This window comes from Asterias rubens, chromosome 1 (assembly GCF_902459465.1).
Source record: "Asterias rubens chromosome 1, eAstRub1.3, whole genome shotgun sequence".
Taxonomy (NCBI): Eukaryota; Metazoa; Echinodermata; class Asteroidea; order Forcipulatida; family Asteriidae; genus Asterias; species Asterias rubens.
Genome location: NC_047062.1, coordinates 31,745,383 through 31,760,899, shown reverse-complemented (window position 1 = coordinate 31,760,899; position 15,517 = coordinate 31,745,383). Strand labels below are relative to the sequence as shown.

The 15,517-nt window shown below is 37.6% G+C and overlaps 1 protein-coding gene and 2 long non-coding RNA genes across 3 annotated transcripts in view; all 3 read left to right on the top strand.

Moving 5' to 3' along the window:
• The window catches only part of LOC117293211 (nuclear export mediator factor NEMF-like), a 28,849-nt gene extending 27,332 nt beyond the window's left edge, over window positions 1-1,517 (top strand). The window contains exon 35 of the mRNA XM_033775437.1: window positions 95-1,517. Within this exon, the coding sequence (XP_033631328.1) occupies window positions 95-181 (87 nt within the window). The 3' untranslated portion in view covers window positions 182-1,517. The remainder of the gene's footprint in view (window positions 1-94) is intronic.
• A 790-nt stretch (window positions 1,518-2,307) lies between these two features.
• Window positions 2,308-9,874, top strand: LOC117305764. Its single transcript, XR_004520732.1, has 4 exons — window positions 2,308-2,390; window positions 7,399-7,482; window positions 8,575-8,678; window positions 9,795-9,874. It is a non-coding gene; the product is annotated as an uncharacterized LOC117305764 (long non-coding RNA).
• Window positions 9,875-11,248: 1,374 nt separating this feature from the next.
• On the top strand, window positions 11,249-14,316 carry LOC117305830. Its single transcript, XR_004520741.1, has 4 exons — window positions 11,249-11,328; window positions 11,969-12,039; window positions 12,919-13,007; window positions 14,259-14,316. It is a non-coding gene; the product is annotated as an uncharacterized LOC117305830 (long non-coding RNA).
• The last annotated feature ends 1,201 nt before the right edge of the window (window positions 14,317-15,517 follow it).

The window sequence follows — 15,517 nt, the reverse complement described above, 5'->3', positions numbered from 1 at the left end:
CAACATTTAATTGTCTCTTTATCCTTGCTGAATATTACCATCTTTCACATTAGGTAGATTGTTGTTAATCTTTGTTTTCTTCTTTTGTTAACAGGACACAGATTTGTCTAGGAATTTGCCTGGAAAAGTAAAAGTGTCGGCTCCAAACCTTCAGAAGGCCAAGTCAAAGAAAAAGAAATAGTTGGGACGTTAACATTGATTTAATCAAGAGGATGTACATTTGTGCAGATCGTACTACTAAATTACATTATTTGATTCATTGGAATAATCAACCACTGTGGTTTCTAATAATAGAAATCATACACTGGAGGTAATTACACAGTACACAGTCAACCCTCCAACTATCTGACCATTCAATATAACCCACTGTGGTTCTGAATGATATATAAACTATGCCAGCCTTCAGTATGACATCTGCAGTTCACAGTCAACCCTCCTATTGTTTGACCATTCAATATCTTCCTTTGTTGTTTTGAATGATGAGTTATGCCAGGCTGCAATGTGACATCATGTGTTGAATGCATCTACATATTACGCAGTCAACGCTCCCACTGTCTGACAATTAAGTATCATCCACTGTGGTTTTGAAAGGTAGTAGGGTTAATTTAATTCCTGCACAACTTCCTATGGAACTTTGGAAGTTGACTATTGTCTTTTTATTTTGCGTTGAATAACAACTTGGATAATTGCTTATGCCACATGTCACTTTGTCTTATGTCACATGTTGTTTTTTGTTTGTTTTGGGGTTTATTTCTTATGGGTGGGGGAGGGACTGGTTGAAGGTTGGGTCGTACTTTGTTAAGTACCCTAAAATGAATGATTATAAAAACTTACTTGATGAGGAGCACTGTAGCTGTTGATCGTATAAAATTTTCTGAGAAAGGATTCCTTTCGAAGTAGTTCATTCCCTGAATCATTTCTGAGAGTTGGTGCCGGGTCGCAAATGCTCAGGGCACAAAAACTTGCTAGGCACAGATAGATCTTGCTTAACAGTTCTCAGCTGTGAACAGTTTGATGAAACTTGACCCTAGCCAGAGATGCAGTTTGTACCTGCTGTTGCCTCGCAAACATATACTGCTTTGATGTTGGAGTAACATTTTTCTAGTAATTTGGTCAGCAAGATTAGTCAGGCAGACAACTTTTTTCTCTTTTTGGTTTTTCAGCTGCGCCAACAAAAATTGAAAACGCAGGCAAAATCTGACGCTTCTTTATTTTTGAAAACTATTTTATTGTGCTATGTAGCTTCAAGAATTTGGCTCCAGGCAGGTGATGATAATAAGAAAAGTTTTTTTATGTTTTATTTTATTGCCTTTTTTTCTTCTAATTTCTCAGGGCATGGTGGGTATTTGGATATACTTTATCCTTCTTTGGTTAGTCATTTACCACAAGTTTAACATTTTGATCAAAGTACAACACTTTAAATTACTTCAGCTCTTTGGTAACATTTTAAAAGTTGTATTTAATAATGTACATTGACAAATAAACTATAGGCCTAGACCTAATAGTTTTGAAAATTATATTTTGTTTATAAGTTGTTGTATCATCATTCACCATAAAATGTATCTAATAATCTACCTCAATTTTTCCCCTCAAGTTAAATAAGAGAATGTCTATTTTTCTTTTTCTTTTTATTTTCAAAACAAAACTTTTAATCACCATTCATTAATACCTCAGACAGTTTCGCCACACATTTATTCCCTTATTTGTTTTGGTCACAATAGTCTAGCATTTTTCCTGTATGTCGTCTGCTATACGCGACACGCAGGTCACCGATTCTTGGTCTTGAGACCTTGTGCGCATGCTTGACATGTAAACAAGTTCAATTTATCAACTTTTAATTTCTCATTACCCCTTTACAAAATAGTGTTCCTACTTCCCAGTCGCATTATGTTATGTGTTAGTTATTAGATTGGTAGTATTGATCAATTCTAAATTCTCCTTACCTCAAGACACAAGCTATGATCTCTCTGCCGTCGTGTATTCCATTCTCTTAAAGGGTATTGTTCTCATCATAAAAGAAAGTCTATCAGTTAATCAGAAACACACCTGAAAACACTGGTTCGCTAATTGATAAGCGCACTTGAGTATTTGTTTACGAGTATTAGCTATGAACACCCCTGTCAACAAAATAGCCTGACCCGTATTTCCCAATATGGTGGTAACTTTTTGCCAACCAGAAGACGGCTCTTTTGTTATGCAAATGAGGTTCGAGGTGGCGTGATTCGAGAAGAGAGGGGGAAGAGTCGTCTGCGCAGCAGCCGACCGGCCGGCCATGTGCATTTACTTCGAAGACAAAATAGAGGACATGAACAATTCTTCGTGTATTTTGCTCCAAAAAACTTCGAGTTTTCACCGGAGTTATGAAGGAAAACTACTGGAAAAGTGTAATGGTGAGTTGAGAACTGTCTTGTGTTATAAAATGAAGTGTTTAAAAGGATTTGCATTCACAAAATGTAAGAAATTGTGGTGTTTTCTGCACAAGACGTCAGATTTAAAAAAAAAATTAAAATGCCGTAAAGAAAAGATATCGGTCTGCGTAAAAGTTTTACTAATGTTGTTTTGCTAAGAAGATAGTACAGCTGAAGGACAAGTTTCTGTATCCTGCAACCACTATTTATTCGTTATGAAATAACTTACTAAAATGAGTCTTTTTTTCGTAAAAATGAGTGAAAAAGTGGTGGCAGTGTACGCTCATTTTGGTCAACTCGTACGCCAACCAACTCGTACACTTCAACCAACTCGTACTCCAACGTACTCGTACTCGACTGTTTTGCTTCGTAAACTTTTGTAGTTGCGATAACGTAGCTCCGCCGTCGGCAGGAGGGTTACGTTATCGCAACTAAAACTTTTGAAGATCATAAAGGCACTGGACACCTTTGGTAATTGTCAAATACCAGTATTCTCACTTGGTGTATCCATGGAGGAATAATTCCTCCATGGTGTATCACAATAACTGGTCCCTTTTATATGCATAAATTAGCAAAAATTAGACATAAAGTGAAAAGTTGCAAGAAAAAGAAAATCTAATAAAAAAAAAACGCCCCTGTTGAGTGAGTGTTGCACAAATTTGTGTGTTTTCAGATAACTGAAAATTACTTCAGGCGTTTTACTGAAGTCAAATTCAAATAATTTATTGACATGTTACCTCTCTCAAAAGCTACGTTACTTGAGAGGTTTCTCACAATAATTTTATACTATCAACAGTTCTTCGTTGCTTGTTACCAAGTAAGCAATGCCAAAAGTGTCCAGTATGTCGGTTTTAAAACAAAAGTTTTTCTATGTATTTTGGGTCCTTCCCCTTAGAAACTTTGAATTGTACACCTAAGCGGAGAGCATTGAAATAACGTTAAAGGAATGTATGATGATAGAAGACGACATCCTGTGAAATATTTCTGCCTGAAATGTCATATTTAATGAGAAATGAATAGTTTAACTTTGCGTTTGGAGTTTATTGCTTGCGTTTTATTCATTTTTATTTTGCATCAATGTCATGCAAAATGTGTATTCGATTTTTCACTATTTTCTCGTGACCCAGATGGCCGATCGTTCTCAAACTTCTACAGGTTTGTCAGGGTTATGTATGTGGTGGATAACATGAAGTTCGTACAATGCCAGCAACTGTTTAGTCTTGGTGCAAGACGTTTTTCGTTTCCTTTTCACACACACCGCGGCCAATTCACCGACAGCGCGCGCACCGACTCACCTGACTTATAGTCCTAGCACCGCCCCAAAGAAACGTCTTGGTCTGTGTGCTGATCGCTCGGGAAATTCCGAGCACATTCCAACCATGCCGCGCTGCGCTGGGCCTGCATAACTCTGACGTAGCAGTATCAGCATAATTTCCCACAGTCTGGTATCTGTACGTCTTCGGTGCAACGCAACCAGAAACAGCCAGGCTTCCTCGTATGAATAGTTGGTGCGTCGGGCTTGTACATTTATGTTCGTCTTTTAATTTTTGTAAACATGCTTGCTGCTGAACGATGTGCGAATTTTAGTTTGCCCGTTAAATTCGTTTTGGGGAAGATTGATTTTGAGAATTTTTGTAAGTGCAATTAATTGAGTGGAATGAAATCTTAAAATGTTATGAACGATGATGTTTTTTAGCAAAAATAGATCGATGTACACGAACGTGGGATTTTCTGGCATTTTTAGTCTTAGTCCAAAGGGTGACTTTGTAGGTAAAAATTATTATAGGGTCACAGTGCCTGAAAGTACTTTTTATGCAGAAAAAAATAAACACTACATCCAAAACTTCCGTATCATACTCACACAGCTTGGTCAAAATCAACCAGTGGTCGACCACTATTAAATATCTAAGCCTATGCATAATTTGACACGTCTTCGCGAAGATAATAAGCCCAGCCACAACCCCACGTTGGCATTCGGTTGTGTACTGTGTGCATGTGTACAAGAAGGTACATGTACACATCCTTTGCCCACGCACTTGGCCACAAGTAGACATGACATGTAATGGAGGACAATTTTGGTGAACGATTGTGATCTCTTTGCCCAAAACTGTGCTTTATAGTTAAGTGCCGATAGCCATGCAGGATATCTTTCTTTATTTTCGAAATAATGTGCAAATATACCCATACAAGTTGCAAGTTTTCTCATCTGCAAATAAAACACTTGACTCCTCGAGTCTTGCCGATGGGGTCAGCAATATTGTTATAGTATTTTTTCATTGACTGACAATTTCTTCCCTCTATAACAATCGATCGCAACCCCTGATCTCTAATTAATAATAACATAAAGATCAGTGATCGCCTTTGCATGCGCAACAAAACGCACATGGTGTGTATTTCCCCGGGTTCCCGCCGTAGCATGATGCAGCGAGGCTTTTTACTTGACACGTCGGGTGCATTAGGTGCATGCAAGTTACCAGGCTGGCCCGCTTGTCTGTTTCCAGTTGTGCGCGTGCGTAGTATTTTGTTGACCCACAGGTTGAATTATGTATACGAAGGTCACATAACTCAATCTAGCACATGGACCAAGACATTTCTCCGGGGCGGTGAGTGGACTATAAGTCAGGTGAGTCGGTGTGCGCGCTGTCGGTGAATTGGCCGCGGTGTGCGTGAAAAGGAAACGCGAAACGTCTTGCACCAAGACTAGCAACTGATTTGTTAGCAAAACCAATTTAGTAATGTTCCTTGATATGAAGACCAAATTCATGCCATTATTTGATCCAGTTTTTGTGGGTTGGACTTTTTTTTTACTCCTTTATTTAGATGGGGGTGGTTTCCCCCCCAGGGGTTGCCCTTAACTTTTTTTTCAACTGGCCAGCAGGACCAGCTGGCTTGATTTTTTCACTGGTCCGCCAGGTTTTTGACTGGTCCGTCAATTTATAAAAAAAAATTTTTAAACTAAAATAGTATGCTGTTGTATACCAACTGCTTGATTTCCGATCGTCGCTATTTCAAAATTCAACATGAATTGCAACGTCAACTTGACTGCACTGGAAGTTATACTTTATTTATGTGTACCAAGTTATTGTGTTCGTAAGGGGCTCATTAATTTGAGAGTATTTTTTCTTTAAAAATGTATAAACAATAATGTTATGAAAATTAATTTAAAAACAGGTCAAATTATTTGTCAGAGCAAATTGGAAAATTTATTATGATCATTATTTAGGTAGCTAGTCCATGGTTTATTGTAAGCACTCGACACTGACGTATTCCTAAGTAAGAAGAACTTTTTTTTGAAAAAAAAGAAGAAAAAAGTTTTTACTAAACGAAAATCCACTTAAAAACCGACTGTTAAAATATCATTAACTTTTAATGTATTGGGGAGGGTTACGTGCGACCGCTCTAAGTTATTTTATTATGTATAAGCATTGCCTATTATTGTAGTTTTAATAAGTATTCATAAACATTACACGGCACCAAAGTTCCCAAAATCTTCCCACTTTCGTCCAGAAAACACCCAACAAAAAGTAGACATCAAAATAGTTGCAAATGCAACATCCATGAAGAAGCATATGTGTTTTACGTTATTTTTTTCATTTATGTGTATGGAATGGTCGGTGCCGGCAACTGTTTTGTGAGCAAAATTTTCATTTAAAAAACGTTTTTAAAAGCAGCAAAAAGAACTGCGCCTTAACACATGATTGCATTCTTAGAACCCAAGTCTTTCTTGAAATCAACCCGCAAAAAAACCCAAACAACGGCGCATTATATGTGATCAATAAAACCATGGTTGCCTGCAAAAAAAAAACAAGCCCCAAATAACAACAAAATTACGCAAAATCAGGACGGAAGAACCTTACTATACACAATTACATACTACTTTTTGCTCATCAAGAATATCCTAACTTGGTAATTTTTGTTGAACGAAGCCTCACCGTCTCGCTTGTTTTTCGTAAACACGCTCGACTCTTATTCCCACACGGACATCTGCTCTGTTGACGACGACCATGCTGCTGACAGAATACGTTTGCCATGTGGTCTTCTGTCAAGGTGATTGAAGCTAGTTTTGTAAGCTATCGCGTACTTTCACCAATAGAGGGCGTCTATTCCCACGCTATCAAATATTCTGAAACGCCCTCGTGTTGGTTTTTTGTTTTGTTTTTTTTGCGGGGGGAGGGGGGGCGGTTGTTTGTTAACTTAATTTTTTTCTTATTGAACCTGCAAAAAAATTGTGAGCTAAAAGTATTTTATCTGAGTCTAACTGTTTCAATCAATAACACTTCAAATAAGAATTTATACCATTTTTATAGAGCAGCTTACGGATAATGTTACCAGCCAAAATATTCCACTTGCTTATAGCATACAAAATTCTAAGCAGCATTTACTTTATGAAATTGGACCCTGGTCAATTCGACACAACACGGTGAAGACTGGCTCCTCTTACTATTATTGCCATTAATAAATTCCTTTTACAGATTTTTTTTTACAAATCTTATGGATTTATGTTTTTTTCAGATAGTTTAGGGATTGTTCTTCTATTCTATTCATTTTAAATAATGCAGTTTTACTTGTATTGGTCCTAATCTCTTTTAACATAATTAACTAATGATGCATATTTGCGAGAACCAGACTATGATCTTTGAAAATAATGAGTGCATTGTGCTTGCTCTTCATTCTCTCCTTGCCAACAATTCACAAAACCAATTCATACAAAGAAAACAGTTGATTTGATAAATACAATGCATACAGAACTTTTTCACAACAAGGGCCATTTTTGCTTTTGCTAGTTCACAGAGCTGGTCTATCTTATTTTTGTCATACATATTATATTACCAGTCTTCATCAAATCAGAGTGCACCAAATCAGAGTGCACCAATTAATGATGGATAATGTTTATTATTGTGAAATATTGCAAACCAGGTACAAGCAATTTAGTATGCTGTTTTTAAACACTTTTATTTTTATCTGTTTTATGTTACTTTTGTTTATGCAGTAAGGCTTCTCCAAAAGGATCCACACATCAACAAGTACATGTAGATGTTTCAAGAATAGAGTTTTAAGCTGCCTCCAATTTAAGGTAATTTCTTTCTTTCTTTTTTTTTTTTTTTGGAGGGGGGGCAGGTTGGGTTCGGGTAGTTAGTGGTTTTTGGAATGCCCATCACATTGCTGGGGGAGAACTTTTTCAGGCAATCGACATCTCCCAAACCTGCTGCTCTAATTTATTTGCAATAATGTAAAAAAATCCTGATTTTCACAAGTCACTCTTGTTTGGGTGCATTCGATTAGCTTCCCCGGGTCGACCCCGGTACGTTTGAATAGCTTTTACATCATTCTAGGGGCTCACCCGGGTCAGCCCTAAGTGCCCTCACTTGGGGCTGGGCCGAGTTGCATGACGTCACCACGAGAGGGTGAGTGATCGTTCCATTACCTCTTGTCAGGGACTCACCTGAATGAGCACTGCGAGGTCGACACAGGGAAGCTAATCAAACGCACCCATAGTCTGCAGGCTCATGCATATGCATTTTTGTTTTTTTAAAGACCTTATTTAATGAGGGTGACCCACCCAGCATAGCCGATCATTTGGGACCCTCACATAGTGATAACAACAGATACTTCCAGCATAACAAGCCAAGTGCATACAGAACGTTTATAAAAAAAATATTTTGCTAGTTCAAAGAGTCGATCTTTATACCTATTGTTAAACAAACTCTCTGTTTTTATAAATGGTTTTTACGAATTTGCTACAACATGTTAAACGCAACTATCAGTATTAAACAACAATTTAGTTTTTTGTTTGCATTCCAGAAAATATATTCTGAAAGCTCACCTTGTGATCATAATGGGAGACTTTTGGGACGCATCAGGTAAAATCCATTGTTTTTGGTAATAAGCGCATTCTCAGAACTATACGTAAACAATGGAAATTTACCTGGTAAGTCTGCTGCCACCTAGCCTTCTAAAGTCTCCCATTCATACCACACCACCATGAAGCAAATTGTTTTCAGGCAGTTTACATCCCCAAACCCCCTGTGCTCTTGTTTTGGTTTTTGGTTTTCTTTTTTTGCAGCAATAAATAATCCTGATTTGCACTAGAATTCCTCAGAAACTTTATTTCTTCCAGTTTTTGTTTCTTTCATTTGTTTCCATTCTCTATTTATTTGTGATTCAGGAAGACTTACCACCTCCATCTGCAAAGAGATCTACCCGTCAAAAAGGATTCCAAAGACTGGCCAAGAATAAATGAACTTAAATAAGCTGCACTTTCCATTACAGGTAAATTCCTAAAAAGTGAAGTTTTAATGAATTCACCTAAATAGAGCCCTCGTGGTAAAGGGGCTGCCATCGTTACAATCAGAGCTTGAAGGTGTGTATGGAATTATGCACCCTCACCTACAATCTCGGCCAAAATGCTTGGGCCACCCAACGTTTGAACATTTCCAACGTTAACATAAACCACTCCACGTCCACTTCCCCCTGACGAGAAACATTCTCTCCCCTGTCCCCCCGCTCAACGTTGACTGGAAGGCAGAAGACTGTGCAATCCGTGCAATCAGAACCAACATTGAAAGGAGGAAGGTGGGGGGGGGGGGGGGGAGCGCAAGGAGATATGGCCCGGGATTGTAGATACTGCACGTCCATGCCCTCCATAGATATGATGCATCACACACGGGCAGGAACTTTGTGAGAGTTGTTTGTTCATGAAAAAAGGGCCTTTTAAGCCTGGTTCGAACTTTACATGAAATTAAGAGAAGCAAATTTCCATGATGCAAACAATCAGTCGCACTGTTTTCCAATTGTGGCTCAAGAAAATTCATTTCGCTTTTGCACTCTGTTTGAAGCGTCAACCACGATTCAGTGTGCAGAACATGGTCTAAGTTTTCTTACACTATAGGAAGTCATGATCTAAACATAATTGTAAGTTGATTGGACATAAGGACTGACAGACTAGGTTCCTGTTTTCAGTTGGGTTTGTGAGAGTTTGGAATTCCAGTTCCTAAAAATGATTCAGATAAAACATTGTATCGATAGAACCTTTGGCTTTTTATATCTAACCGTTTGCATGGCATTTGTTTTGAGGTTAATTCTCACAGCTCACTGATAATTAAGTTCATACCAACAACAATCCTCTAGAGAACTGTTTCGGGCAATTGACATCTCTAAAGACAACTGTTTCTTGATATTTTTATTGCAACATTCAAAATAGCTCTGGTCAGCACAATTTTCTTTTTGGGCTGTTGTAAGTGTTGGCTTTTTTTTTTTCATTTATTTTTTATTGAAAGTATTAAAACAAATCCTGAGGGAAAGGACATTTATTTGAGTCACTGTTTTAATGATGGATAGCGTTTTTTTAATGCTAATATTGCAAACTGTATTTTGTTTGTGTTACAGTAAGGCTTACCATCTTGCCTTGTCAACAAGTGTCCAGACTGGCCTATGATGACGGAGCTGCAAATACTCTCCATTAAGAGGTAAATTCCTAAAAGTAATGTTTGAATAAATAAACCCTGACAGAGGTTTCTAGTTAAGCATGGTTCTATACTTTACACCTGGAACAACAGCAGAGGGATCACTTATTTTAGTGTCTCTTGAAGATGACTAGAGCAAGCTAGTCGAAACCGTTGAGATCAATTTAAGAACTGACTCCGCGGTAGTACAGTTAATTACGATCCTATAGACTAAAGTAGTAGTCCCAGCCTATTTTATAAACCATCCGCGCGGGTAATAGTTTAAAAGCAAATGACAGTTCTTTTTAGAACTGAGAAGTCTCTTAAACACCTGAACAATCTACTCTGCGGTAATAAAGACTCTAATAACAAAGTCTACGTACCTGGCAAGTAGATACACACATGGTGTTACCGCAAACCAAACCATGCACTGCCTCAAATCCTATTTAAGATGGATCACATTGTTCAGGCTTTTGACATTGATCTCCACAAACCCCCACCCCTTTGTTTTTTCCAGCAATCAATCTAATCTTGATGTGCTCAAGTTTGTCTTCATTTGTTTTTGACTATAAGCCAAGTATACCATTGCTTTTTTGAACTATTCAGTTGTTTTAATCCTATAAATGAAGATGTACACAATAAAACTAACATCTGAATTTAGCATTTCAAAGAGTGATTGCATTTTTGAGATATCACCAAAAATCTGATGAGAACAACACTTCAACACAGGAAAAATAATCCCTAATAGGAATACACAATCTGAGAAGTATCTCATTTTGGGGCATACAGACATTTATCTTTTTACAGAACCACATTACTTTAAAGTGAAATGTTTCTCAAAATGCTTAAAGGATTTGGGTACCTTTTCAAAATGTCCATAGATTTACATTAAACTTACAGGGTTTGAAGATAATGATAGTGGAAAGCTTCCCTTCAAATATTACTTACTGAGGTGCTGTAGTTTTTGAGAAATGAGTAAAACAATGTCATGAAAATACATTTGTAAATGATTCAAATAATTTTCGTCTCATGAGACGAAAATTATTTTCATGACATTGTTTTACTCATTTCCCCAAAACTGCAGCACCTCAGCACGTAATATTTTCATGGAAGCTTTCTACTATCATTATCTTCAAACTGTGTAAGTTTAGTGTAAATCTGTGGACATTGTGTTTTTTGTCCTACAAAAGTTACGTAGACCCTTTAATGCTATCAAACACTGATTTAGGCTTCTAGCCAAAGGTTATTGATGCCTTTTATACTAAGAGTGATGACCAAAAGTATACCTTCCCTGTAAACAAACAGACAAAATACTTAGTTTAAAATTGGAATCTAACTATGGCAAAGACGGATAATGCAACAATAAATTGTACAAACTTTGCATTTTGTTTGTATTGCAGTAAATTTCACCATCCCCAAAGAGATATCTACCCGTCAACATGTAGATTATTGTAAGAGGAGCTGCTCTCCAATGAAAGGTTAGTTCCTTAAGAGTTAAATTAAACTAATTGACAACAAGTCTTGTGTTTGTTGTGTAGCAATCTTCTCAGAATAAACAGGCTAGGTGGAGACTGATCAGTCTGCTTTAAAAGAGTCTGTAAAAATCGGTAAAACTCTTAAAATTAATGGCAATAAAAACCTTTGGGAATCAGAAGCATACACAGCATCTTTAATTTCCATGCAATTTACTCGATATGTTTATCTGAGAGCTCATGGATAATAACATCATCCAAGCACCCATCATGAAGAGAACTTTTCTTTGGCTTGACATCTCCAAAACCACTGTTGCTCTTGGGTTTTCCCCCCTTTTTCTAAGCAATAAAATAAGTCTGGTGAGATCAGTTTCTCAGAAACCTTTTACTGTTTTTCACTTCTGGTAATTGAAAGTTTGTATGTTATTTGCCAAAAGTGAGAGCTCACTTATGATGAAGATAATACCACACTGTACCCTGAAGAGACTGTTTTAGACATCTCTGACATCTCTTATAATAATAGTCTTATTTGAAGAAAGTATAAAACAAATCCCCATGTACAAGTAATTTATCTGAATCTAATGTGTTTCATTGAATGATAATCTTAAATAATGACATTGCAAAATATGTTTTGTTTGTATTACAGTCAGGCTTACCATCTCCAAAGAGATCTACCCGTCCACAATTGGATGCAAAGACGGAAAGCACTTGCCAGAGGTAAATTCCTAAAATGTGAAGATTTAAAAGTTATATCCAGATATGACTTTCCAAGTAAGCCTGGTTCATACTTCACACAGAATGAGAAGCAAGTTTACAATCAGAGTAGGAGCTGTCTGTTTCTTAATACACTGATCCAGTAGGCTCCGCCCACGACGCACGTGTGAGCAAGAACACGTGGGGCTCTCCAATGCCTTTCTGCACAACTCTGCCGCGCACGCATGTCGGACCTTATTTGTCGGACCTTCGTTGCGTTGTGATTGGTCAATACGCAATGGGGCCGAGCGAAATGGATCGGTCTATTGTAGGTTGAACTAAGAACAATTTACTAGATCAGCACTTGAACCTGCGACCTCCAGATTAGCATGCCAGCAGTTTCCAACTGAAATATCAAGCCCTAAATGTTTACACTGTCTCTGACATGTTTTCCGGGTTGCCAATTTGAAGCCCTACAAACTGTAATTGCCATTATAAGCTTGAGGAAGTCAATTCAACCAAACAAGCAGCAGCAAAGGGTCACCCTTTTTTTAAGTATCAAGTAATTAACCACAAGGGAATCTGACTGAATACTTCCCAGGTTGTATTGTAGACTTGGGTGTGATCCCAGGCTAACTGAAATAAGTTGATAAGTTTGTTTAGGCATTTAACTTCTCCGAAACACCCTGTTGCTCTGGCCTTTTTCCACCAATCAAAATAATCGTTTTGTCTTAAGTCTTTGTTAACTTCACTTTTTTTTGACAAATGAACCATGAACCTTTTAATTGAACCAGCAGAAAAAACCCAAGGTAGAACCAAATTATTTGACACACTATGTTTATGATGAATAACGTTTTTTAACTCTCAATTTTGTTGAACTGTGCATTTTATTTTTTATTGCAGTTAGGCTTACCATCTACGAAGATATCAGCCCGCCAACAAGTTTTCGAGCCTGTCCCATTATAAATGAGCTTCAAGTACTCTCCAGTGAGGTAATTCCCTAAAAAGTAAACCAATATTTACACCCAGTCCAAAGTTGATCTGTTTAGTAATTGTGTAGAATGTCTACCTGATGTTGCTACTGTTTTGTTGGAAGTTAATGTTAGAAAATGCTCTTATAGAAAAATGTTTGTATGCAATCAGGGCCTCATTCATAAAGCCTGTAACAAATTGCAAGCCTCGGAAAAATCTTTCTGAGCTGAAAAAAGTTACCAGCAAAAAATTAAGATGTCAGGAAGGTTACATTGTTGCCACTGGTTCCCACCACTTTTTTGGGTACTTAGAAAAGTAGTTATACGAGCAGTATTTTCTGCTAAACAGCTTTATGAAATTTTGCCCTGCTGAGAAATGACAAGGGCCCAATTTCATAAAGCTGTTAAGCAGAAAATACTGCATAGTTGATTTCTTTGCTAAGCGAAACATTGGTGGGGCACCAGTTTCAACATCGTAAACCTTTTGCAGTTTCTGCTAAGAAAGATATGTCTGTGCTAAGCAAGTTTTTGTGCTTACTGGCTTTTTGAAACTGGGTCCTTTGTTGTAACAAATAATCTTTCTGACCAGGCAAAAATACTGTAGCCTTGACCGGGGGATACACACAGCTTTATATTGACTCAAAAATACAAATAACTAGCCTCTCTGTCCCTTGTTCTGGAGCTTTATTTTATTAACACTCAACAAGTACTGACTTTTACACAAGGGAGAAGGCCTAAAGCCAAAGGACGCCCTTTCTGGTGAGTGTGTTCCCAGTAGGCCTGCAAGGGCCGCGAGCAGTGCTCCGACGGGAAGTCGTGCTGGCGCCCCCTACCTATCGATTGGCACCGCCAATACAATACCATAATTTACCTCGTGAAAGATACAGGAGAAGAAAATAAATTGCACCAGCATATTGCAGATAACTCTTTACTTAAATTATTCCTTCAATAGAGAATTTTATTTCAATGAAAAAGTTATATTATATATCCTTTGTTGCTGGAATACAACAGCTGGTGTTCAATTGTAACAAAAGTGAAACAAGCAGAGATTTGCTTAGATATATAAATAATAACTTTTGCAACCTCCTCAGAATTGCCATGACAACAGTTTTGCTTCAGGAAAAATGGAAAGTGATGGAAAATTCATCTTTAGATATACGGACCTGTTGTCTTGATTATATAAAGAATAACTTTCGTGGGCCTACGATAAATTAAGTAACGTTCAGAAACATTTGTTTTTAACTAAAAACGTGTCCTTTTGTTTGCCTACAGCTCCAGTCTCCAAAACATCAACATGTCAACAATTAATGTCTGAGACCCACTTATCATCATACAGCCTAGCATAAAGAACTACCTTTTCTGTAAACAGGTAAATTGACACCAGTCCCAATTCCTTCTTCAGTATCCAAAGTGAAGGATTCAGAAGAACTTGGGAAAGTTAAAGCCATTGGACCCTTTCGGTACAGAAAAAAGAAAAAAAAAGTTCACAGATTTACAAATAACTTACAGGGTTTACAGAAGGTAGTGGTGAAAGACTTCCCTTGAAATATTATTCCATGAAATGCTTTACTTTTTGAGAAAACAGTAAAACAATATCAATTCTCGTTAGCGAGAATTACGGATTTATTTTAAACACATGTCATGACACGGCGAAACGCGCGGATACACGGGTGGGTTTTCCCGTTATTTTCTCCAGACTCCGATGACCGATTGAGCCTAAATTTTCACAGGTTTGTTATTTGATATAGAAGTTGTGATACACGAAGTGTGGGCCTTGGACAATAGTGTTTACCGAAAGGGTCCAATGGCTTTAAGGCTCAAATACCAGCTGCATGTCACAAGGTCCCATTCCAATCTTATAAAGTACAACCAATTTGTGGAGTGACAAAGAAGAAGAGGTAATGGAAAGATTGCGGTCACATGCTGGCCAAGATTCCTAATAACCTTGAAGCGTCATCCTCTAAATTACAAAGCCCTAGGGGGGGGGGGGGACATGATCTCTGTACCCACAACAGTGGTCATTTAACGGTCCCCTTAAATGATCCATTTTTGAAACTATAACTGTTTGAGGGAAGAATCAATTTGACTAACAAAATTAGTGCACAAGTTCGTCAGAATAATCTTTCCTGGTCTCACTATTGGTGTTCTGAAAGTATTTTTTATAACAATTCTTAAGTGAAACCATTTCATTTGAAATTAATTCTTGTCTACTATTTGTTTTGTTACAGGATGGCTTCCGACATTCCACATGGAAAAATACACTTCACTGTTATTTGAGCAGTCCTAGTGTTACCTTTTTTCTTGAGCTTTAGAAAATCAGTTATGTTAATTTTTTTAATCTCTGCTTCATTTTGCTGTTATTTAAAGTTTTGCTTGCAATTTGTTTGTGTTTGTTGATGTTTTCCTGTCTGTATGCATGCTCACATTTATTGGTTCGAGAATGCCTTACCCTAAGCGCACTTCCAACCGACTAAACGTCGATTGCGGCGGTTGGTAGACCTAAGCGGCAGAAACGCGGCCGATTCGGGCAT